At 47.6% G+C, this 25,113-nt stretch overlaps 1 protein-coding gene across 8 annotated transcripts in view; it reads right to left on the bottom strand.

Annotated features, from left to right (window-relative positions):
* Positions 1–25,113, bottom strand: part of PARG (poly(ADP-ribose) glycohydrolase) — a 330,974-nt gene that overhangs the window by 15,584 nt on the left and 290,277 nt on the right. For all 8 annotated transcript variants that reach the window (XM_063958841.1, XM_063958842.1, XM_063958844.1 and 5 more), the window contains 2 exons: positions 20,115–20,223; positions 4,472–4,577 (listed from right to left, as the gene is read on the bottom strand). In XM_063958841.1, the coding sequence (XP_063814911.1) occupies positions 4,472–4,577; positions 20,115–20,223 (215 nt within the window). The remainder of the gene's footprint in view (positions 1–4,471; positions 4,578–20,114; positions 20,224–25,113) is intronic.

The raw sequence follows: 25,113 nt of genomic DNA, 5'->3' as shown, positions 1-25,113 counted from the left end.
CTGTAGTAATGCCCCCAGTCATTTAGCGCCCTAGTAGTTATGCCCCCAGTGGTAATGCCCCTGCAGTTATGACCCCAGTAGTTTACCCCCCCTTTAGGTTAGCCTCCCAGTGGTAATGCCCCCAGTAGTTTGCCTGCTTGTAGTTTAGCCCCTGTAGTTATGCCCCCCTTGTAGTTTAGCCCCCAGTAGTTTGGCCCCTGTAGTTATCCCCCAGTAGTTTGGCCCCTGTAGTTATGCCCCCTGTAGTTTAGCCCCCAAGTAGTAATGCCCCAGTAGTTACGCCGCCATTAGTATGCCCCCAGTAGTTAGCCCCTTTGTAGTTGGCCCCCAATAATAATGTCCCCCAGTAGCTGCCCCCCAGTAATAATGTCCCCCAGTAGTTTGCCCCCAGTAGATACCCCCCAGTAATAATGTCCCCCAGTAGATGCCCCCCAGTAATAATGCCCCCAATAGATGACCCCCCAGTAGTAATGCCCCCAGTAGATGCCCCCCAGTAATAATGCCCCCCGTAGATGGCCCCCAGTAAAAATGTCCCCAGTAGCTGCCTCCAGTAGTAATGCCCCCAATAGATGACCGCCCAATAGTAATGCCCCCAGTAGATGCCCCCCCAGTAATAATGCCCCCAGTAGTAATGCCCCCCAGTAGTAATGCCCCCAGTAGTAATGCCCCTTGTTGATGCCCCCCAGTAGTAATGCCCCCAGTAGATGCTCCCCCAGTAATAATGCCGCCAGTAGTAATGCCCCCCCACCCAGTAGTAATGTCCCTTGTTGATGCCCCCAGTAGTAATGTCCCCCCCTAGTTTGCCCCCAGTAGATGCCCCCGCTGCACTGAGGTAGAGAAAAGAGAACATACTTACCAAGCCACGTTCCCGTTTCCAGACCGCTGCAGTACTCCTCCTCCTGGCGTCCTCTCCTCAGCACTATGAGAGAGACGTCATGACTGACGTCTCTCCCATAGCGCACGCCGCACAGTGACAGCGCCGGAGGCAGGAGCTCAGTATTGAGCTCCTGCCTCCGGCTGCCGCTGTGCAGGGAGACAGGCGCCCGCTGGTAACACAATCTCAGCGGGCGCCCGTCATCTCCCTGTGCGGCGCCGGGGACGGAGGCACAAACGACAGGGGGGGCACGGGCCCGAGAGCCCCCCCCCTGGATCCGCCACTGGTCACAATCATTAAAATTATAACAAATAAAGGCTAGAAATATCTCACTTTGCATGTACAGAGTCTATATAATATATTAGTTTCGCCTTTTAAGTTGAATTACTGAAATAAATTAACTTTTGCATGATATTCTAATTTTCTTAGTTTCACCTGTATGAAGGACAAAACTGCCACCCTGTGGAGCCAGAGAATGTGCCAGTCTCATGCAGCTGCATCACTGGATTTCAAACTCGATCTCACACCCGCTGGACTGGTTACACTTCTGAGCAAGCAGACAGATCCTTTATTCTTTTTAAGATCAAGCACACGTGTATTAGATCAGTTGCAGGACAGATAACTATATTACAGACAAAAAGCACAAAGCTCTTACTTCAGTTTCTCACTATTTCATATCTCGAGTTACCAATGACAAGATCATTACCATATTGATGCCTGTAATCCTCAATGCTTTATCACCAGCAATCTAGAAATAGACTCGTGTATCCCCTCTAGAGACTGTAATTATCCCTGTGGCATCGGTTTATGGTCCTCTCTATGTTTGTGTACCATGACCTTAGTGAATGTATTTACCTACAGTATAGCCTCATAAATAAACCTACTGACTCATAAATAAATCTTCATTTTAAATGTAGTTCCATCCCTTAGAAAGTGAATTGCATTACAAAAATATATAAAATGAAATTATATACTCTGATTTAGGCAATATATTATATTTTGTTGACAGCCATCCCTCATAACCATCCATTACCTGATTAGTCTCCAGTCCCGTCCTCATCACAACCTCACAATTAACATCTGAGTTGTCATCAGAACTGAACAGAAAAGGTGCCCAAAAACATTGCACAAGTTTTTTTGTTGTTGTTGTTTTTTTACAGATGTACTTCTTGTTTGTTACAACAGGATAAGCATTAATTTGCATGGCATGTAAAGGATCTGCTGGGTGACCATGGATACCTTATATGTAGAAGGATGTTCATATTTTATAAGGGATTTTAAAGGTCACAGTATGAAAACCACAGGGGCATTATGTTATAGGTTTCTGAAAATAAATTCACTGTTACACAATCTATCCCAGTATGTCAATCATTGTATTCTCTATCCGACATCAGGACTAAAGTGAGGAGGAGGAAATCTAAACCTTCCTTTCTATTAGGAAAATAATAAATTCACACACACCTACACTGCAAATGAGTACTACTATAACACAAAACGACAAAAATCTTCTAAATAAACTGTGAAGCTGTAGCAACAATAAACAAGCATAATGTCAATTAAACATATAAAACAGAGCAGGCAGTATCAACAAATCAAGAGAAAAGCCACGTAATGAAATAAACAAGTGCTTGTGATTGTCCATCGTTATAGGACATACAGTATATAGCCCATAAAAGCCATGCTGACCTACCCACATGTCCCCTTTTAAAATGTCACACATTTATGTCTAAAATGGAATGGCCCAAACTGCGATAAACAAAGAAAAAGAACAAACCAAAGGGGATCCCATACACAATACACAATGTCTGAACAGTTAATCTCTTGGAAAGCAAATATTCTTGGTGGGATATTTAGAGGGTCGCCCTGTAAACCTTGCACACTGTCTCCGGCAATGAGTATTTCCTCATTCTCATCACTACGCTAAGGGCCAAATTCAGGATGTATAACTCCTGTGATCCAACAAGCAGTTTCCCGATAGTCGGGAAACTGCGCATGTGCACAACAGGACCTGCGATCGCATTGCAGTAATGCAATTGCCTCTGCCTGATTGACTGGCAGCAGTATTCTCGAGGAGGGATGGTGGCCCTCGTTGTTGGAAATGGAGTTGTGTCGCCCCGGTTTTCCAGAAGTGGCGAAGCCAAGTACTGCTTCACAAGACGCAGTTTCCTTGGCATTGCAAGCTGCCTTGTGACAGGTAGTCTGATAAAGCTCAGGCTTACTCAGCCTGCCATCGCAGATGAACACAGCCTGCCATCGCAGATGAACATCGCGAATGATGCGAGCAGCTTTGCAAATGCAATCCTTACTGAATTAGGCCCTTAGTCTAAATCTGGGGATACCTAATCAGTTCTATAAAAATTTCAGACTCCACATGTAGCTTCAGAGCCTATTAGAATGGAAAGGACAACCAAAGTCACGGCACCCTTATTATTCTTTTTTTGTGTGTGTGTATACATATTTTATATTTAGATTTTACCTGCTGGTTCCTTCGTTAACATATGTAGATAGAATTTCAAACAAATTTAGATTGACCATTTCACACAATTATTTCTATTCCTACATTGTTAGAATGACATTAAGGGGTATATTCAATTGACGTTGAAAGCTGCCGTCTGTCGAAAAGACGTCAGTTTTTGACTTTTTTTTTTTTTTAGGTCGGAAGAGGTTCCAACCTAATCAATATATTCGACAAGTTGAGGAACTCGACTTGTCGGAAAAGCATGTGGATCGGCGGAATAGCTGCCGATCCTCGTGCTTGTGTCGAAAACGGGGCCAAACCCGACAGGTTTTGGCCCCCTTTTTGACCATCACAGTCTGACATAAAAAAATGTTGGACTGAGATGTGGGACCCAGAGGAGGAGAGAGGGGGGAGAGCCGCAGGGAGACGGGGGACAGCCACGGGCATATAGGGGAGATCAGCGCTGCAGCAGGATGTCACACAGCCGTGCCGCTTACAGCAGCTTCCACCCGGCTCCAGCAAGTGATGTCACACTTGCTGGAGCCGGGTGGACACTGCCGTGAGGTCGGGCGGCTGTGTGACATCCTCCTGTATCGCTACTGTAGCGCTGATCTCCTCTGTCAGCCCGCAGCTACCCCACCCCCCTCTCCTCCTCTGGGTCCCTCATCTCAATTCGACTTTTTAAAAGTCAAATTGAGATGAGATTGAATAGGGGTTGTCGGATCTATGCCGACAAATGCAAGTCGGAATGGATCAGACGCTAATTGAATATACCCCTAAATGACTACAATTATTTGTTTTAAAGTTTTACTTTATTTGCTGGGTCATTGACATTGCATCTTTACTACTTTAAGTATTAGGGAAACCTGACTTCCACATGTCTCAAAATCACAAACAAATATAAAACAAAGTACCACTGATATCCAGAAAACTACCTGCAGTCCCATCTACTCTATTTGATATGGCCACACAGTAAATAATTAAATCTGCACCTGTCACCACTGTAATCAAAGTTGGTCCAGCACATTTCAATTTTGCCAAATGAACCAGGCACATTAAGACTAAGAAAAGTATGATTATATAGTACTACTTTTAAATTGTAAAGTGGAACAATTTTAACTATTTTGTTTATTACGCACCTTTTAACCTAGGGTCTCCCCCAAAAGCACCACAACCCCAGTTGCCCGTTGCAACTGCTGACAGCTTCTCTGGCTGGATTCCTTCACGGAAAAATCCACAGTAGGCCTAAAGAAAGTAATAAAAAGTTGATTATTACTATGGTGCTGTCAGAAAAATGACACAAAGTTATACAGGTGCCTTCCATGCAGAGAGGCTACTAGACTACAGTGTGACCGTCCTACAGCAAGTATATTTCCCAGAAAACTCTGACATTAAATGAGATACTAGGCAATAAAAATACAGTTACTGTAGCAAACAGGAGGGGCCTATTTATCTATATATTGTCTGGTTCTATATTTTGTAGCTAATCAGGCACATGGAGATGTTGGGGGTCATTCCGAGTTGATCGCTCGCTAGCAGTTTTTAGCAGCCGTGCAAACGCTATGTCGCCGCCCACTGGGGAGTGTATTTTAGCTTAGCAGAAGTGCGAACGCATGTGCAGCCGAGCTCTGCAAAAACAGTTTGTGCAGTTTCTGAGTCGCTCTGAACCTACTCAGCACTTGCCTGTGTTTTTTCAGACATGCCTGCGTTTTTGCGAACACTACCTGAAAACGGTCAGTTGACACCCAGAAACGCCCCCTTCCTGTCAATCTTCTTGCGGCCGTCAGTGCAAAGGAAAACTTCGCTAGAACCTGAGCACAACCACAAAGAGCTTTGTACCCATATGTCGCGCGTGCGCATTGCGGGCCATACGCATGCGCATAAATACCGTTTTTTCTCCCGATCGCTGTGCTGCGAAAATAGTCAGTGAGCGATCAACTCGGAATGACCCCCGTTGTGTCTTATGGGATTGTCGCGGACACGTAATTGATAGAGGTTACGGTCAGAGAGGCTGTATCATTCACATTGGAGGCTATAGTCAGATGGATAATCTTCACCTGGCACAGGGCTACTGCAGGCTTTGATGGTGCATCCGATGCAGTATTTGTCAGTGGGTGTCTCAGTCCTTGCACATTGGGGCACACGAATGGGCTATGTAGTGGCATTATCAGATGTGGTTGCTGCAGAAGACACTGAGACTGCTCCTTCAGACTTAGAATCATGCTCCAAATCTCATTCAATGCTACAAAGTCAGTGATAACTTGTATCATCCACAATGTATTATCAATAACCTGTTGAAGCCTTAAGATGAAAATTCCCATTTTACCTGTAATCTATATGGGAAAATACAAAAATAAAATCTCATGTGCCACATAAAATGACAGCAGGTTTCGTTAAATCTCTGCCAAACAACAATTTACCTATCCAGCTTTAGATCAATGTCTGATAATCATCATTCAGATGTACCTGAACGTTGTAAAAATTAGTCCAATAGAACCTGAAATATTCCTGCTCCGGTATTTGCAGATATACCACGCAATCAGTCCAATGAGCAGAATTTGAAAGAAAGAGAGCGGTAGAGTACTGCGCCGTAGAGACTGTTGCAAGCCTGGGAGTGGTCTTAGGGCTCCCCTAATGGGCCCAATGTGACAGTAAATCAAAAGAAAATGACTCCTCCCACTCAGCGCTAGTCTGTTATTACAACATCAGGATAAACTGCTCCACTATGATTGTGGAATGAAGTGTGCATCAAGTGTTACGTTAAAAACAAACAAATGTTTTAATTTATACAAACACTGGATTAAAAAGTATATTCTTTGTCCTCACTTTTTAATCCAGTGTTTGTATAAATTAAAACATTTGTTTTTAACATAACACTAGCGCCGAGTGGGAGGAGTCATTTTCTTTTGGTTTACAATCCAATGAGCAGAACTAAAGGCCCATACACACTTGACGATAAAATTAGCAACGTCGTTCATTTCAGCCCTCATCAACGACGTCGCTCATTATATCGTCAAGTGTGTATGCATCCGACGACCACCGATGCGCGGCCCCGCGGGACGTTAACGACCCTTGCTTATCTGTGGAGCATGTATGCTCAATTTCCACTATGGTCGTTACCGACCAGAGACGTCGTTGAATGTGTATGGTGTGAACGACCAACGACCAACGACCAAGCCACTGTTCACCAGCCCTGTTCCCAGCTCATTATTTTAATAAACTGTTCAGCTTGGATGCTTCAACGATGAATGGTCTTTGGTCGTTGGTCTTTGGTTGTTGGTAGTGTGTATGCTCATGTCGTTTGCTCAGCTGTTCAAGGGAAGTTCAAGGGAAGTTGTTAACGACGTGTGCATCGTCAAGTGTGTATGGGCCTTATGAAGAATTTTTAAGATCAATAAAATAGTTTGCCGTTTTCAGGTAATGGCTCAGTAGAAACAGTGTTCATTTAAACAAAAGGATGTATTTGAAAGCGTGACCCATATATACTCAGGGGATGCGACCACCGGGATTAAAGTGATATGCAGCATGACTATATTCTATTACGTATAGAAGTTGTTAAGATGACGGAGTTCTCCTGGTCATACCTGAAATGTAGTTACTGTTAGAGAATCTACTACTATGCCAATTAAGCTGTCACACACACTCCTAAAATGAATAAGTTGCTTGTATACCTATTTTGTTTTCCGCTATTTCTTTTAAGGACTATTAGTTGGATGACTGATGTGCTGTTATTAAAGGCATGCGAGATCTGCAAATTTGTCTTAACCTAAGCAATAGCTGGAAAAATAAGAATTTACTTACCGATAATTCTATTTCTCATAGTCCGTAGTGGATGCTGGGAACTCCGTAAGGACCATGGGGAATAGCGGCTCCGCAGGAGACTGGGCACAAAAAGTAAAAGCTTTAGACTAGCTGGTGTGCACTGGCTCCTCCCCCTATGACCCTCCTCCAAGCCTCAGTTAAGATACTGTGCCCGGACGAGCGTACATAATAAGGAAGGATCTTGAATCCCGGGTAAGACTCATACCAGCCACACCAATCACACCGTACAACTCGTGATCTGAACCCAGTTAACAGTATGATATCCGTAGGAGCCTCTGAAAAGATGGCTTCCAACAATAAACAACCCGATTTGTTTGTAACAATAACTATATACAAGTATTGCAGACAATCCGCACTTGGGATGGGCGCCCAGCATCCACTACGGACTATGAGAAATAGAATTATCGGTAAGTAAATTCTTATTTTCTCTGACGTCCTAGTGGATGCTGGGAACTCCGTAAGGACCATGGGGATTATACCAAAGCTCCCAAACGGGCGGGAGAGTGCGGATGACTCTGCAGCACCGAATGAGAGAACTCCAGGTCCTCCTCAGCCAGGGTATCAAATTTGTAGAATTTAGCAAACGTGTTTGCCCCTGACCAAGTAGCTGCTCGGCAAAGTTGTAAAGCAGAGACCCCTCGGGCAGCCGCCCAAGATGAGCCCACCTTCCTTGTGGAATGGGCTTTTACAGATTTTGGCTGTGGCAGGCCAGCCACAGAATGTGCAAGTTGAATTGTACTACAAATCCAACAAGCAATCGTCTGCTTAGAAGCAGGAGCACCCAGCTTGTTGGGTGCATACAGTATAAACAGCGAGTCAGATTTTCTGACTCCAGCCGTCCTGGAAACATATATTTTCAGGGCCCTGACTACGTCCAGCAACTTGGAGTCCTCCAAGTCCCTAGTAGCCACAGGTACCACAATAGGTTGATTCATGTGAAACGCTGAAACCACCTTAGGGAGAAATTGAGGACGAGTCCTCAATTCCGCCCTATCCGAATGAAATATCAGGTAAGGGCTTTTATAGGATAAAGCCGCCAATTCTGATACGCGCCTGGCTGAAGCCAGGGCCAACAGCATTACCACTTTCCATGTGAGATATTTCAAATCCACTGTGGCAAGTGGTTCAAACCAATGTGATTTTAGGAACCCTAAAACTACATTGAGATCCCAAGGTGCCACTGGAGGCACAAAAGGAGGCTGTATATGCAGTACCCCTTTGACAAACGTCTGAACTTCAGGCACTGAAGCCAGTTCTTTCTGGAAGAAGATCGACAGGGCCGAAATTTGAACCTTAATGGATCCTAATTTTAGGCCCATAGACAATCCTGCTTGCAGGAATTGTAGGAAACGACCCAGTTGAAATTCCTCCGTAGGGGCCTTCTTGGCCTCACACCACGCAACATATTTTCGCCAAATGCGATGATAATGTTTTGCAGTTACATCCTTCCTGGCCTTGATCAGGGTAGGGATGACTTCATCTGGAATGCCTTTTTCCTTCAGGATCCGGCGTTCAACCGCCATGCCGTCAAACGCAGCCGCGGTAAGTCTTGGAACAGACAAGGTCCCTGCTGGAGCAGGTCCTTCCTTAGAGGTAGAGGCCACGGGTCCTCCGTGAGCATCTCTTGCAGCTCCGGGTACCAAGTTCTTCTTGGCCAATCCGGAGCCACGAGTATCGTTCTTACTCCTCTCCTTCTTATGATTCTCAGTACTTTTGGTATGAGAGGAAGAGGAGGGAACACATATACCGACTGGAACACCCACAGAGTTACCAGAGCGTCCACCGCTATTGCCTGAGGGTCCCTTGACCTGGCGCAATATCTGTCCAGTTTCTTGTTGAGACGGGACGCCATCATGTCCACCTTTGGTTTTTCCCAACGGTTTACAATCACTTGGAAGACTTCTGGATGAAGTCCCCACTCCCCCGGGTGGAGGTCGTGTCTGCTGAGGAAGTCTGCTTCCCAGTTGTCCACTCTCGGAATGAACACTGCTGACAGTGCTATCACATGATTTTCCGCCCAGCGGAGAATCCTTGCAGCTTCTGCCATTGCCCTCCTGCTTCTTGTGCCGCCCTGTCTGTTTACGTGGGCGACAGCCGTGATGTTGTCCGACTGGATCAATACCGGTTGACCCTGAAGCAGAGGCCTTGCTTGACTTAGGGCATTGTAAATGGCCCTTAGCTCTAGGATATTTATGTGAAGAGACGTTTCCATGCTTGACCACAAGCCCTGGAAATTTCTTCCCTGTGTGACTGCTCCCCAGCCTCTCAGGCTGGCATCCGTGGTTACCAGCATCCAATCCTGAATGCCGAATCTGCGGCCCTCTAGAAGATGAGCCTTCTGTAACCACCACAGGAGAGATACCCTTGTCCTTGGAGATAGGGTTATCCGCTGATGCATCTGAAGATGCGATCCGGACCATTTGTCCAGCAGATCCCACTGAAAAGTTCTTGCATGGAATCTTCCGAATGGAATCGCTTCGTAAGAAGCCACCATTTTTCCCAGGACTCTCGTGCACTGATGCACTGACACTTGTCCTGGTTTTAGGAGGTTCCTGACTAGCTCGGATAACTCCCTGGCCTTCTCCTCAGGGAGAAACACCTTTTTCTGGACTGTGTCCAGAATCATCCCTAGGAACAGTAGACGTGTTGTTGGAATCAGCTGTGATTTTGGGATATTTAGAATCCACCCGTGCTGACGTAGCACTACCTGAGATAGTGCTACTCCGACCTCTAACTGTTCCCTGGACCTTGCCCTTATCAGGAGATCGTCCAAGTAAGGGATAATTAATACGCCTTTTCTTCGAAGAAGAATCATCATTTCGGCCATTACCTTGGTAAAGACCCGTGGTGCCGTGGACAATCCAAACGGCAGCGTCTGAAACTGATAATGACAGTTTTGTATCACAAACCTGAGGTACCCTTGGTGAGAAGGGTAGATTGGGACATGGAGATAAGCATCCTTGATGTCTAGAGATACCATATAGTCCCCTTCTTCCAGGTTCGCTATCACTGCTCTGAGTGACTCCATCTTGAATTTGAACCTTTTTATGTAAGTGTTCAAAGATTTTAGATTTAAAATTGGTCTCACCGAGCCGTCCGGCTTCGGTACCACAAACAGCGTGGAATAATACCCCTTTCCCTGTTGTAGGAGGGGTACCTTGATTATCACCTGCTGGGAATACAGCTTGTGAATAGCTTCCAATACTGCCTCCCTGACGGAGGGAGACGTTGGTAGAGCAGACTTCAGGAACCGGCGAGGGGGAGACGTCTCGAATTCCAATTTGTACCCCTGTGATACTACCTGCAGGATCCAGGGGTCCACTTGCGAGTGAGCCCACTGCGCGCTGAAATTCTTGAGACGGCCCCCCACCGTGCCCGAGTCTGCTTGCAGAGCCCCAGCGTCATGCTGAGGACTTGGCAGAAGCGGGGGAGGGCTTCTGCTCCTGGGAAGAGGCTGCATGGTGCAGTCTTTTTCCCCTTCCTCTGCCCCGGGGCAGGAACGAGCGGCCTTTTTCCCTCTTGCCCTTATAGGGACGAAAGGACTGGGTTTGAAAAGACGGTGTCTTTTTCTGCTGAGAGGTGACCTGGGGTAAAAAGGTGGATTTTCCAGCCGTTGCTGTGGCCACCAGGTCCGATAGACCGACCCCAAATAACTCCTCCCCTTTATACGGCAATACTTCCATATGTCGTTTGGAATCCGCATCACCTGACCACTGTCGCGTCCATAACGTTCTTCTGGCAGAAATGGACATCGCACTCACTCTAGATGCCAGGGTGCAAATATCCCTCTGTGCATCTCGCATATATAGTAATGCATCCTTTAAATGCTCTATAGTTAATAATATACTGTCCCTATCCAGGGTATCAATATTTTCAGTCAGGGAATCCGACCAAGCCACTCCAGCGCTGCACATCCAGGCTGAGGCGATCGCTGGTCGCAGTATAACACCGGTATGTGTGTATATACCTTTTAAGATATTTTCCAGCCTTCTATCAGCTGGTTCCTTGAAAGCGGCCGTATCAGGAGACGGTAACGCCACTTGTTTTGATAAGCGTGTGAGCGCCTTATCTACCCTAGGGGGTGTTTCCCAACGTGCCCTAACCTCTGGCGGGAAAGGGTATAGTGCCTATAATTTATTAGAAATCAGCAGTTTTTTATCGGGGGAAACCCACGCTTTATCACACACTTCATTTAATTCATCTGACTCAGGAAAAACCACTGGTAGTTTTTTCACACCCCACATAATACCCTTTTTTGTGGTACTTGTAGTGTCAGAAATGTTCAATGCCTCCTTCATTGCCGTGATCATGTAACGTGTGGCCCTACTGGACATTACGTTTGTCTCGTCACCGTCGACACTGGATTCAGTATCCGTGTCAGGGTCTGTGTCGACCATCTGAGGTAACGGGCGTTTTAGCACCCCTGACGGTGTCTGAGACGCCTGAACAGGCACTAATTGATTTGTCGGCTGTCTCATGTCGTCAACAGTTTTTTGCAAAGTGCTGACATTGTCACGTAATTCTTTAATTACTACCATCCAGTCAGGTGTCGACTCCCTAGGGGGTGACATCACTAACACAGGCAATTGCTCTGCTTCCACATCATTTTCCTCCTCATACATGTCGACACAATCGTACCGACACCCAGCACACACACAGGGAATGCTCTGATAGAGGACAGGACCCCACTAGCCCTTTGGGGAGACAGAGGGAGAGTTTGCCAGCACACACCAGAGCGCTATATATATACAGGGATAACCTTATATAAGTGTTACTCCCTGTTATAGCTGCTGTATTTATATATTAGCTGCCAATAGTGCCCCCCTCTCTGTTTTACCCTGTTTCTGTAGTGCAGGACTGCAGGGGAGAGTCAGGGAGCCGTCCTTCCAGCGGAGCTGTGAAAGAAAATGGCGCTTGTGTGCTGAGGAGAAAGGCTCCGCCCCCTTCACGGCGGCCTTTTCTCCCGCTTTTTTTCAGGAAACTGGCAGGGGATAAATGCATCCATATAGCCCAGGAGCTATATGTGATGCATTTTTTTTTTTTTAGCCATATAAGGTTTTTATATCGTTTTTATTGCGTCTCAGGGCGCTCCCCCCCAGCGCCCTGCACCCTCAGTGACCGGAGTGTGAAGTGTGCTGAGAGCAATGGCGCACAGCTGCAGTGCTGTGCGCTACCTTATTTGAAGACAGGAACGTCTTCTGCCGCCGCTTTCTCCGGACCTCTTCGCTCTTCTGGCTCTGTAAGGGGGCCGGCGGCGCGGCTCCGGGACCCATCCAGGCTGAACCTGTGATCGTCCCTCTGGAGCTAATGTCCAGTAGCCAAGAAGCCCAATCCACTCTGCAGTCAGGTGAGTTCGCTTCTTCTCCCCTTAGTCCCACGATGCAGTGAGCCTGTTGCCAGCAGGACTCACTGAAAATAAAAAACCTATTTAAACTTTTACTTCTAAGCAGCTCAGGAGAGCCACCTAGCTTGCACCCTTCTCGTTCGGGCACAAAAATCTAACTGAGGCTTGGAGGAGGGTCATAGGGGGAGGAGCCAGTGCACACCAGCTAGTCTAAAGCTTTTACTTTTTGTGCCCAGTCTCCTGCGGAGCCGCTATTCCCCATGGTCCTTACGGAGTTCCCAGCATCCACTAGGACGTCAGAGAAATGGAAATTTACTTCTCAGGCGGAGTTGCTGACTGATTAGAAGCCGCGCTCTACATTTTACATGAAAATCAATGTTTCCACACTGCACACAGCGCAGATTAAAAGGGGTCTTTACAACGCAGTCATAAGAGTGGTTGCAGTGGAATGGCTTGGGGCCTCAATGTATATTTCAAGCCTGCAAGTTATTTAAATAAGAATTAAGGACCATAAGATGTGGGTGGAATCATTGAGAACAATACCAAATTTAAAAAGGAGAGTTATGGTAAGAACTTACCTTGGTGAAATCTCTTTCTGCGAGGTACACTGGATTCCACAGGGAATTACATTGGGTGTAGAGTTGGATCTTGATCCGAGGCACTAACAGGCTAAAAGCTTTGACTGTTCCCAGGATGCATAGCACCGCCTCCTCTATATCCCCGCCACCAGGCACTGGAGCTCAGTTTTGTTAACCAGTCCAATGCAGTAGCAGGTAAGAGAGACGACAACAGTTAGTAGCCACATAGAACCACATTCTCACAACAGGAGAAGGTACTAGTTGCTAATGCCATACAAACCCAAAGAAGCTAAGTGTGTCAAGGTGGGCGCCCTGTGGAATCCAGTGTACATCGCAGAAAGATATAACAAAAGTAAGTTCATACCATAAATCTCCTTTTCTGCAGCGGGGTGCACTGTGATTCCACAGGGAATTACATCGGGGATGTCCTAAAGCAGTTCCTCATGGGAGGGGACGCACTGTAGCGGGCACAAGAACCTGGCGCCCAAAGGAAGTATCCTGGGAGGTGGAAGTATCGAAGGCATAGAACCTTATGAACGTGTTCACTGAGGGCCACGTAGCCGCCTTGCACAATGGTTCAAGGGTCGCACCACGGCAGGCCGCCCAAGAAGGTCCAACCTACCGAGTAGAATGGTCTTTGATGGTAGTAGGAGCTGGAAGGCAAGCCTGTACATAAGCATGTGCAATCACCATCCATCTGGCCAAAGTCTGCTTATTAGGAGGCCAGCCACGTTTATGAAAACCAAAAAGAACATAGAGAGAGAATCAGTCCTCCTAAGCTTTTCTCTTCACATAAATACGGAGAGCCCGTACCACATCCAGAGACCGCTCTTCGGAGGATAAATCAGGAGAGGTTAAGGCTGGAACCACAATCTCTTGGTTAAGGTGGAAAGATGACACCACCTTAAGTAGATAACCAGGCCGAGGTCTAAGAACCGCCCGGTCACGGTGAAAAATCAGAAAGGGTGACCGATAGGATAAGGCACCCAAGTCTGAAACCCATCTAGCAGAAGCAATAGCCAGCAAAAACAAGACCTTAAGAGTAAACCACTTAAGGTCCACAGACTCAAGAGGTTTGAATGGAGACTCTTGTAGGGCGTCCAGGACAACCGACAAATCCCAAGGAGCCACAGGAGGAACATAGGGAGGTTGAATCCGTAAAACACCCTGAGTGAAGGTATGACCGTCAGAGTCGCAATTTTTCTCTGAAACCACACCGACCAGGCCAAAATATGAACCTTTAGGGAGGCCAGACGAAGGACTAAGTCCAGGCCCTGTTGCGGAAAAGCCAAAAGTTTGGCAGTATTGAACTTATACGCATCATAATTGTTAGCCGCAGGTGAAGTAAGAATTCCAGACCCTATAATATATCCGAGCTGAAACCGGTTTACGGGCCTTCAACATGGTTTGAATGACCGCCTCAGAAAATCTTTTGGCCCTCAGACCTGAAGCTTCAAGAGCCACGCCGTCAAAGCCAGTCGTGCCAGATCCTGGTAGATACAAGGGACCTGAACAAGGAGGTCTGAGCGTTGCGGAAGTAGAAGAGGATGCTCTATCGAGAAATCCTGCAGGTCTGAGAACCAATGTGGTATGGGCCACGCTGGAGCTATCAGAAGTAGTATTACTCCTTCTTGGTTGAACTTCCTTATTACCCTGGGCAGGAGTGACACCGGAGGGTACACGTATGGAAGCCGAAAGTTCCATGGAATTGCCAAGGATCCCTTGTCCTTGCTCCGAAGACCGGAACCTTGTGATTGTGTCGAGACGCCATCAGGTCTACATCTGGTAGGCCCCACTTGTCCACTAGGAGTTGAAATACTTCTGGATGAAGGCTTCACTCTCCGTCGTGTACGTCCTGACGACTGAGGAAGTCCGTTTTCCAGTTGAGGACCCCCCGGAATGAACACTGCCGATATGGCTGACAGATGGCGTTCCGTCCATAGAAGAATCTTTGACACTTCCATCATTGCCATGCGGCTTCGAGTGCCGCCTTGATGATTTATGTACGACACTGTGGTGGCGTTGTCCGACTGTACTTGAACAGGCCTGTTCTGTACCAGAGGCAGGGCCAGTTCAAAGCATTGAACACTGCCCGCAACTCCAGGATGTTTATCGGGAGGAGAGATTCCTCCCTGGTCCAGCGACCCTGAAGAGAATGTTGCTCGAACACCGTGCCCCAACCCATCAGACTGGCATCCGTCGTTAGAAGGACCCAGTTGGAGATCCAGAAGGAACAACCCCTGCTCAATTGCTGGTCCTGTAGCCACCAGGTCAGGGACAGGCGAACCTCCAGAGTCAAGGAGATCATGAGAGTCCTGATCCGGTGTGGTAGGCCGTCCCATTTGAAAAGGATTAACCTCTGCAGAGGGCGGGAATGAAATTGAGCGTACTCCACCATGTCGAAAGCCGACACCATGAGGCCTAGTACTTGCATCGCCAAGTGTATCGACACACGTGGACGAGATAGGAAGCATCTTATCTTTTCCTGAAGTTTCAGGACATTCTCTGGAGACCAGAACAACCATTGGTTGTGGGTGTCCAATAATGCCCCCAGGTGCACTTTGCCCTGAGCAGGGACCAGTGAGGATTTTTTCCAGTTGATGAGCCACCCGTGGGCAGCAGGAATTGGACCGTCAGTTCCAGATGACGGAGGAGAACCTCTGGGGAGTTCGCCAGGATCAACAAGTCATCCAGATACGGCAGGATCCTGATACCCTGATGGCGGAGCATAGCCGTCATGACCTTGGTGAAGATCATCGGAGCCGTGGTCAGACCGAAGGGTAAGGCCTGGAATTGAAAATGTAGGTTGCCAACAGCAAACCGCAGGTATTGCTGATGCGATATGGCAATAGGAATATGCAGGTAAGCATCCTGTATGTCCAGGGATACCATATAGTCCATTGCTGGTTCTATATCGGAGTGGGAGAAGGGACCTTCTGACATCACCAGGGGGAGGAGCTGTGGACGAACAGGGTACCCGAAAAGTACCCTCGCGGGCTCGCTGCGTTTAGCTCGCCGCGCTTCGGGATCGGTGCCTTGCTCCGCTCGCCACCGGGTTACTAAAGGTAATAGTTTGTGGCGTGGATAGTAGAGGAACTATCCCGCTTGCCTAGCTCCTCCCCCTTGTGTTGTGGCTCCTACCCCTGACGTAAAAGGTCCCTTAGGACACTTGAATCTAGCATCTACCTATAGTCCATGGGCTCCAAAGCCAGAATAATAGAGCGAAGTGTTTCTATACGGAATTTGGAAACTTTCACAAATTTGTTCAATGACTTGAGGTTGAAAATTGGCCGGGAAGAACCATTTGGTTTCGAAACTAGGAACAACGTTGAATAATATCCCCTGCCTCTCTGAGCCAGAGGCACCAGCACTATCACCCCTGTGTCTAGAAGGGATTGTACCACCAAATGGAGTTTTTGCTTTTACCGGATCCAAAGAGATGTTTGTTGAGCAAAACTGGCGAGGGGTACGTTTCTTGAAAGAGATGGCGTATCCGTGAGTGACGACTTCCTGTACCCAGGCGTCCGAAGTGGTCTGTAACCATATCTGAGCAAACTGCAGAAGTCGGCCTCCCACCCCCTGGGGTTCCCCAGGAGGAGGCCCGCCCCATCATGCAGCAGGCTTGTCTGATTTGGAAGCAGGCTGACAGGCAGCCCAGGAACGTTTAGGCTTAGTGGATTTGGAAGTGCGAGCCTGTTTCGGATACGCCTGACCCTATGCTTTACTTGGAGGTCGAAAGGAGCGCAAGGAAGTACTTTTAACCTTCGGAGCCGAAGGATTAGTACTAGGCAGAAAGGCAGTCTTAGCGGATGCCAAGTCAGCAACAATCTTGTCGAGATCCTCCGCACACAGGATGTTTTCCTTAAAGGGGATCACCTCCAAGGTCTCTTTAGAGTCTAGATCTACAGACCAGGACCGCAACCAGAGAATCCGGCGAGCCAGAATGCATGTAGTAGACTCTTTGGCCGCCAGGATACCAGCATCAGATGCCACTACCTGAATATAATAAGAGGCTGTAATAATATATGAAAGATACTGTCTAGCATTATCAGGAAAATCAGATGGTAGTTCCGCTTCAACTTCCTGAACCCAGGTTTCAACAGCTTTTGCAGACCAAGAAGCCGCAACAGTGGGCCTATGCACAGCTCCTGCAAGGGTGTAAATAGACTTCAAATAACCCTCCACACGCATAGTGTTCCTTCTAGGACTAATATAGGGCAGGGCGTCGGACTCCGGTGGCATACTGGCGTGTGCGGGGCGCGGCCACGTAAATTAGGGGGCGTGGCCATGCTAACGTCATTTTAGTGGGCGGTGCGGCCCACAGATGTTGCTATAGGGGGCGTCTATAGCCGGCAACGTCACTGTTGGGGGAGTGCCCAGCACCGACAGAGGTGCTGGGCTTCCCCCAGCTCTCTCCCATAGCGTGAATGGATGCCGTGCGCATGCGCACGGCATCTTTACACGCTGGGAGGGCAGGAAACGGGCTGCTGTTCTACCAGGGCGTCGCAGAAGGGGCAGGGCGGATTTTGCCTTTAAAAAAAATCGGGAAGGGCACAGCGTCCTGCTAAAACAGCCTAGCGTGAACACTACACGCTTATCAGTCAGTTCCTTCAGAGATGTGATGGTAGTGACAGGCAGAGCAGATGACACCATCAGACGCGCGACCTGTGAGTGCACCGGCGGCGGCGATTCCCAATTTTTACTTAACTCTGCAGCGAGCATCTTCTTTGACTGAGAGAATTTCTTTCCTGGATACTCCCAGGATTCCTGACGTACGTCAACCAAATGGTCAGAATGGGGTAAAACTAATTTAGTAACCTTCTGACGCTTGAAATGATCAGGTTTCTAAGAGGTATCTGGAGGCTCTACTTCATCATCAGTTTGAAGGATCAGCCTGATAGCCTCCAAGAGGTCAGGAACATCCATCTGTGTAATAGATTCCCCATCAGAAGCGTCTGCATCTGTGTCTGAGGGGTCAGTATATGCACCATCTCCATCGGATGAAGTATCCGAAATGTGTGGATTGTGAGGAAGTAATGGCCCGCTTAGAGGACCCCTTCGTCTTATGCGGGCGAGGGTTTGCTGTAACTAAGAGGACAGATTATCTGCCCATGGCAGATTAACTGCAGGGACAATATGTGGCTGTAATGGCACAGGAGGTCCCACAGGGGGTGCAAGTCTAGTTGCTAAACCAGTGCAATCCTGATTACATGGAATGGGATCATCCTGAGAGGACATATCCTCTGCAGCATATGACACAGAGTCCCTTGACATTGCTTAATGGAGACCACAGACACTCCACACACACACAGGGGAGGACAGACAGAGTTTCACCCCCAAGAACGGCAAGAGACACAGAGATTGGAGCCAACCCACACACAGCGCTTTTAATGTAAAGGGAGACCCCTACTAGCGCTGACTGTGCACCTTAATAGGTTACACAGTCTTAATGCAGCCTCCCCCCCTTCTACAACCCCCTGGTACAGTGAGATACAGCTGGAGTTGCTGTGGGGGGACCTGCTCTTCCTGGACAGCGCTGTGCAGGCAGTAAAATGGCGCTGAACGCTGCTGGGTCCGTTCTGAGGAGAAGCTCCGCTCCTAAAATGGCGCCGTCTTCCCGCTCTTCACAAGGATTATACTGGCCTGAGGTAAAATGCTGACTGAGATCCACGGACCCCGACAGGCTTGCTGACCAGTGCAGGGTTCAGGCGCTGGCCCAGGGCGCCCCTCACAACGCCGCACTAAGTACCGCTGAGCCTCCGAAGCGCAGTTAGTACTGCGTTCCTACCTTATTGCTGCCATCTGCACACCAGCCCCCCGCTTGCTAGGGGGGTCGGTGACTCACTCGCCACTGTTCTTCAACTCTGTAAGGGGGTGGCGGCATGCTGCTGGGGTGAGCGATCCCCTGTGGCAGGGAACGATATATCCCCTCAGGAGCTCAGTGTCCTGTCAGCGGAGATAGTGGCTCAGACCCCACAGGGCGGACACTACTCCCCCCCCTTAGTCCCACCAATGCGGGGAGGCTGTTGCCAACAGCCTCCATGTAAAATAATCAACTCTAAAAAAAAATACTTTACTAAAGAAGCTCTGTAGAGCTCCCCTAGCTGTGACCAGCTCCTCCGGGCACATTTTCTAAACTGTCTGATAGGAGGGGCATACAGGGAGGAGCCAGCCCACACTCTCAAACTCTTAAAGTGCCAATGACTCCTGGTGGACCCGTCTATACCCCATGGTATTAATGTGGAGCCCAGCATCCTCTAAGACGTAAGAGAAATAATGACGTCATTACCATTGCGTGAACTTGCATTGCGTGAACGAAAATGCCCAAATGGACAATCAGATCAAAATTTGGATTGCACCTCCAGTGTGTAGAATTTAATCAACTACAAAAATGGTCCTGTCAATTTTTACCGTATCTCTCATTCACTCTCTGACTGGCTGACTCATCACTAAGAGGGACATTTACTAAGCAGTGATAAGAGCGGAGAAGTGAGCCAGTGGAAACATTGCCCCATCAACCAATCAGCAGTTCTGTATCATTTTACAGTATGCATATTACAGATGTTACTTCAGTGCTGATTGGTTGCCATGGGCAACTTCTCCACTGGCTCACTACTCTGCTCTTATCACTGCTTAGTAAATGTCCCCCTAATTCTCTTACTTCCCGATATGTTAGGAAGCTGAAATTCAATATAGTTCTCCTATTTCCCACCTGAAGAATACCTATGTAATTAGAATTTTAGTAAACCTCCTCCAAGGGGATGTGCAGGGAGTTGACATAATGACATCATTACCGATGCGTGGCGTGAACGATAACGCCCAAATGGAAATCGGGTCTAAATTTAGATTGCACCTCCAGTGGGTAGAATTTAATAAACTACAAAAATGGTCCTGTCATATTAAATTGCTAAAACTCGTTGATAAATTGTCCCCTTAATGTGAATAAAATGTTTTTTTTTTTTCATTATGTCAAACATTGTATTTCTATTACTATACACACACAAAAAAAAAACACAGAAGACAAATAAAGTTTCCTGCCTTGTTCAGCTCCCTTTTTATCATGTCTGGGGAAAATTGGGAAGTATATGATCGGAAGTGGAAAGCGTCAATTGCAACAATTTCCGTTGTTCGTCTCTGCCAGTGGTCTCTGTGTAAGAGAAGAGGGAAAATCTGGCTAGGTCACAGTGTAAGCAGCAGCTCTGCGAGTAACATACAGTGTGCCTGATGAAGAGATGGAGGCAATGTAAGGAAGTGTTTGTGAGTAGTAACAGGTGCGCTGGCCACTCAAACACAGGTGCGTTGTAACTGTTTCAGGCGCGTGTCACAGCCTTTGGACTTCAATTCCCCAGGCTCCAACATGACCCGCCCCACTAGGTACAAAATGCACTGTTTCTGGACTTCCCTCTTAATTTATTATTGCCATCACCTGTGAAGAAACAGCTTTCTTATCATTTAACTAGTTCAACACAGGTGATGGAAATCATAAATTAAGAGGGAAGTCCAGGAACAGAGCATTTTGTACCTAGTGGGGTGGATCATGTTGGAGGGTCTGCAATTCTCTACACCAGTGGTTCTCAAACTCGGTACTCAGGACCCCACACAGTGCATGTTTTGCAGGTAAGCCAGCAGGTGCACAGGTGTATTAATTACTCACTGACACATTGTAAAAGGTCCGTAGGTGGAACTAATTATTTAACTTGTGATTCTGTGAGGAGACCTGCAAAACATGCACTGTGTGGGGTCCTGAGGACAGAGTTTGAGAACCTGTGCACTACACCATAGGTTCTCATACTCGGTCCTCAGGACCCCACACAGTGCATGTTTTGCAGGTCTCCTCACAGAATCACAAGTGAAATAATTAGCCCCACCTGTGGACCTTTTACAATGTGTCAGTGAGTAATTAATACACCTGTGCACCTGCTGGGTTACCTGCAAAACATGCACTGAGTTTGAGAACCTCTGCTCTACACAGTTTATATGGCTCCAGCGCCTTACTTATGTCAGCCATGCTGTGCTAGGGTTACTCAGAAGGTTAAATATCGACCAATATGCGTCTTATGGTTGCGCCTTTGCACACAAACGGCGGATCTCATGCGCCACCATTGTGCGTCTCAATACAAATCCTGCCGATGGTGACATTTCCTTATGTTTGCAAAACTGCCGTGTACGGGATCGCAGCTGTGTAGGCATTTGCGTCCATCTCTGAATCAGGGCCAGTAACATCTACAATCATATATTTTCTAAATCAGTTTGGATAATATAAAAAAATAAGAATTTACTTACCGATAATTCTATTTCTCGGAGTCCGTAGTGGATGCTGGGGTTCCTGAAAGGACCATGGGGAATAGCGGCTCCGCAGGAGACAGGGCACAAAAAAGTAAAGCTTTTACCAGATCAGGTGGTGTGCACTGGCTCCTCCCCCCATGACCCTCCTCCAGACTCCAGTTAGGTACTGTGCCCGGACGAGCGTACACAATAAGGGAGGCAATTTGAATCCCGGGTAAGACTCATACCAGCCACACCAATCACACCGTACAACTTGTGATCTAAACCCAGTTAACAGTATGATAACAGAAAGAGCCTCTTAAAGATGGCTCCTTAACAATATAACCCGAATTTGTTAACAATAACTATGTACAGTATTGCAGATAATCCGCACTTGGGATGGGCGCCCAGCATCCACTACGGACTCCGAGAAATAGAATTATCGGTAAGTAAATTCTTATTTTCTCTATCGTCCTAAGTGGATGCTGGGGTTCCTGAAAGGACCATGGGGATTATACCAAAGCTCCCAAACGGGCGGGAGAGTGCGGATGACTCTGCAGCACCGAATGAGAGAATTCCAAGTCCTCTTTTGCCAGGGTATCAAATTTGTAGAATTTTACAAACGTGTTTTCCCCCGACCACGTAGCTGCTCGGCAGAATTGTAATGCCGAGACCCCTCGGGCAGCCGCCCAAGATGAGCCCACCTTCCTTGTGGAATGGGCCTTAACAGATTTAGGCTGTGGCAGGCCTGCCACAGAATGAGCAAGTTGAATTGTGTTACAAATCCAACGAGCAATCGTCTGCTTAGAAGCAGGGGCACCCAACTTGTTGGGTGCATATAGTATCAACAGCGAGTCAGATTTTCTGACTTCAGCCGTCCTTGAAATGTATATTTTTAAGGCTCTGACAACGTCCAACGACTTGGAGTCCTCCAAGTCGCCAGTGGCCGCAGGCACCACAATAGGTTGGTTCAGGTGAAACGCTGATACCACCTTAGGGAGAAAATGCGGACGAGTCCTCAGTTCTGCCCTATCCGAATGGAAGATTAGATAAGGGCTTTTATAAGATAAAGCCGCCAATTCAGATACTCTCCTGGCGGAAGCCAGGGCCAGTAACATAGTCACTTTCCATGTGAGATATTTAAAATCCACCTTTTTCAATGGTTCAAACCAATGGGATTTGAGGAAATCTAAAACTACATTTAGATCCCACGGTGCCACCGGAGGCAACACAGGAGGCTGTATATGCAGTACTCCTTTAACAAAAGTCTGTACCTCAGGAACTGAGGCCAATTCTTTTTGGAAGAATATTGACAGGGCCGAAATTTGAAGCCGTCAAACGCAGCCGCGGTAAGTCTTGAAAGAGACAGGGACCCTGTTGTAGCAGGTCCCTTCTCAGAAGTAGAGGGCACGGGTCGTCCGTGACCAACTCTTGAAGTTCCGGGTACCAAGTCCTTCTTGGCCAATCCGGAGCCACTAGTATTGTTCTTACTCCTCTTCACCGTATAATCTTCAATACCTTTGGTATGAGAGGCAGAGGAGGAAACACATATACTGATTTGTACACCCAAGGTGTTACCAGTGCGTCCACAGCTATTGCCTGTGGATCTCTTGACCTGGCGCAATACTTGTCCAGTTTCTTGTTGAGGCGAGACGCCATCATGTCTACCATTGGTCTTTCCCAACAGTTTATTAGCATGTGGAAGACTTCTGGATGAAGACCCCACTCTCCCGGGTGAATATCGTGTCTGCTGAGGAAGTCTGCTTCCCAGTTGTCCACGCCCGGGAAGAACACTGCTGACAGTGCTATTACGTGATTCTCCGCCCAGCGAAGAATCTTGGCAGCTTCTGCCATTGCACTCCTGCTTCTTGTGCCGCCCTGTCTGTTTACATGGGCGACCGCCGTGATGTTGTCCGACTGAATCAACACCGGTTTTCCTTGCAGGAGTGGTTCCGCCTGGCTTAGAGCATTTTAGATTGCTCTTAGTACCAGAATGTTTATGTGAAGAGACTTTTCCAGGTTCGTCCATACCCCCTGGAAGTTTCTTCCTTGTGTGACTGCTCCCCAGCCTCTCAGGCTGGCGTCCGTGGTCACCAGGATCAAATCCTGTATGCCGAATCTGCGGCCCTCCAATAGATGAGCCTTTTGCAACCACCACAGAAGATATACCCTTGTCCTTGGCGACAGGGTTATTCGCAGGTGCATCTGAGGATGCGACCCTGACCATTTGTCCAACAGATCCCTTTGGAAAATTCTTGCATGGAATCTGCCGAATGGAATTGCTTCGTAAAAAGCCACCATTTTTCCCAGGACTCTTGTGCATTGATGTACAGACACCTTTCCTGGTTTTAGGAGGTTCCTGACAGGTCGGATAACTCCTTGGCTTTTTCCTCGGGAAGAAAAACCTTTTTCTGAACCGTGTCCAGAATCATCCCTAGGAACAGCAGACGTATCGTCGGAAAACAGCTGCGATTCTTGGAATATTTAGAATCCAGTCGTGCCGTCGAAGAACTACTTTAGATAGTGCTCTTCCGACCTCCAACTGTTCTCTGGAACTTGCCCTTTTTAGGTCGTGCAAGTAAGGGATAATTTAGATGCCTTTTTTCTTTGAAGAAACATCTTTTCGGCCATTACCTTGGTAAAAAGGCCCGGGGTGCCGTGGATAATTCAAACGGCATCGTCTGAAACTGATATTGACAGTTCTGTACCACGAACCAGAGGTACCCTTGATGAGAAGGACAAAATTTGGACATGGAGGTAATCCTTGATGTCCAGGGACACCATATAGTCCCCTTTTTTCCGGTTCGCTATCACTGCTCTGAGTGACTTTATCTCGATTTGAACCTTTTATGTAAGTGTTCAAAACATTTTAGATTTAGACTATGTGTCACCAAGCCGTCTGGCTTCAGTACCACCATATAGTGTGGAAAAATAATACCCTTTTCCTTGTCGTAGGAGGGGTACTTTGATTATCACCTGCTGGATATACAGCTTGTGAATTGTTTCCAATGCTGCCTCCCTGTCGGAGGGAGCCGTTGGTAAAGCAGACTTCAGGAACCTGCGAGGAGAAGATGTCTCGACTCTCCAATCTTTACCCCTGGGATAATACTCGTACGATCTAGGGGTCAACTTGCGAGTGATCCCACTGCGCCCTGAGACTCTTGAGACTACCCCCCCACCTTGAGTCCGCTTGCACGGCCCCAGCGTCATGCTGAGGACTTGGCAGACGCGGTGGAGGGCTTCTTTTCCTGGGAAAGGGCTGCCTGCTGCAGTCTACTTCCCTTACCTCTATGTCTGGGCAGATATGACTGGCCTTTTGCCTGCATGCCCTCATGGGAAAGGAAAGATTGAGGCTGAAAAGACGGTGTCTTTTTTAGCTGAGATGTAACTTGGGGTAAAAAAGGTTGGATTTCCCAGCTGTTGCTGTGGTCCCCAGGTCCGATGGACCGACCCCCAAATAACTCCTTCCCTTTATACAGCAATACTTCCATCTGCCGTATGGGATCTGTATCACCTGACCACTGTCGTGTCCCTGACATCTTCTGGGAGATATGGACAACGCACTTATCTTGATGCCAGAGAGCAAATATCCCTCTGTGCATCTCACATACATATATATAGAATGCATCCTATTAAATGCTCTACATGAATAAAATATTTTCAGTCAGGGAATCCGACCAAGCCAACCCAGCACTGCATCTCCAGGCTGATGGCGATCGCTGGTCGCAGTATAACCACCGTATGTGTGTATATACTTTTTAGGATATTTTTC

This window comes from Pseudophryne corroboree, chromosome 3 (genome assembly GCF_028390025.1).
Source record: "Pseudophryne corroboree isolate aPseCor3 chromosome 3, aPseCor3.hap2, whole genome shotgun sequence".
NCBI classification, from domain to species: Eukaryota; Metazoa; Chordata; class Amphibia; order Anura; family Myobatrachidae; genus Pseudophryne; species Pseudophryne corroboree.
Note: the sequence above shows the minus strand (reverse complement) of the source record. Positions and strands in the feature narration are given on the sequence as shown.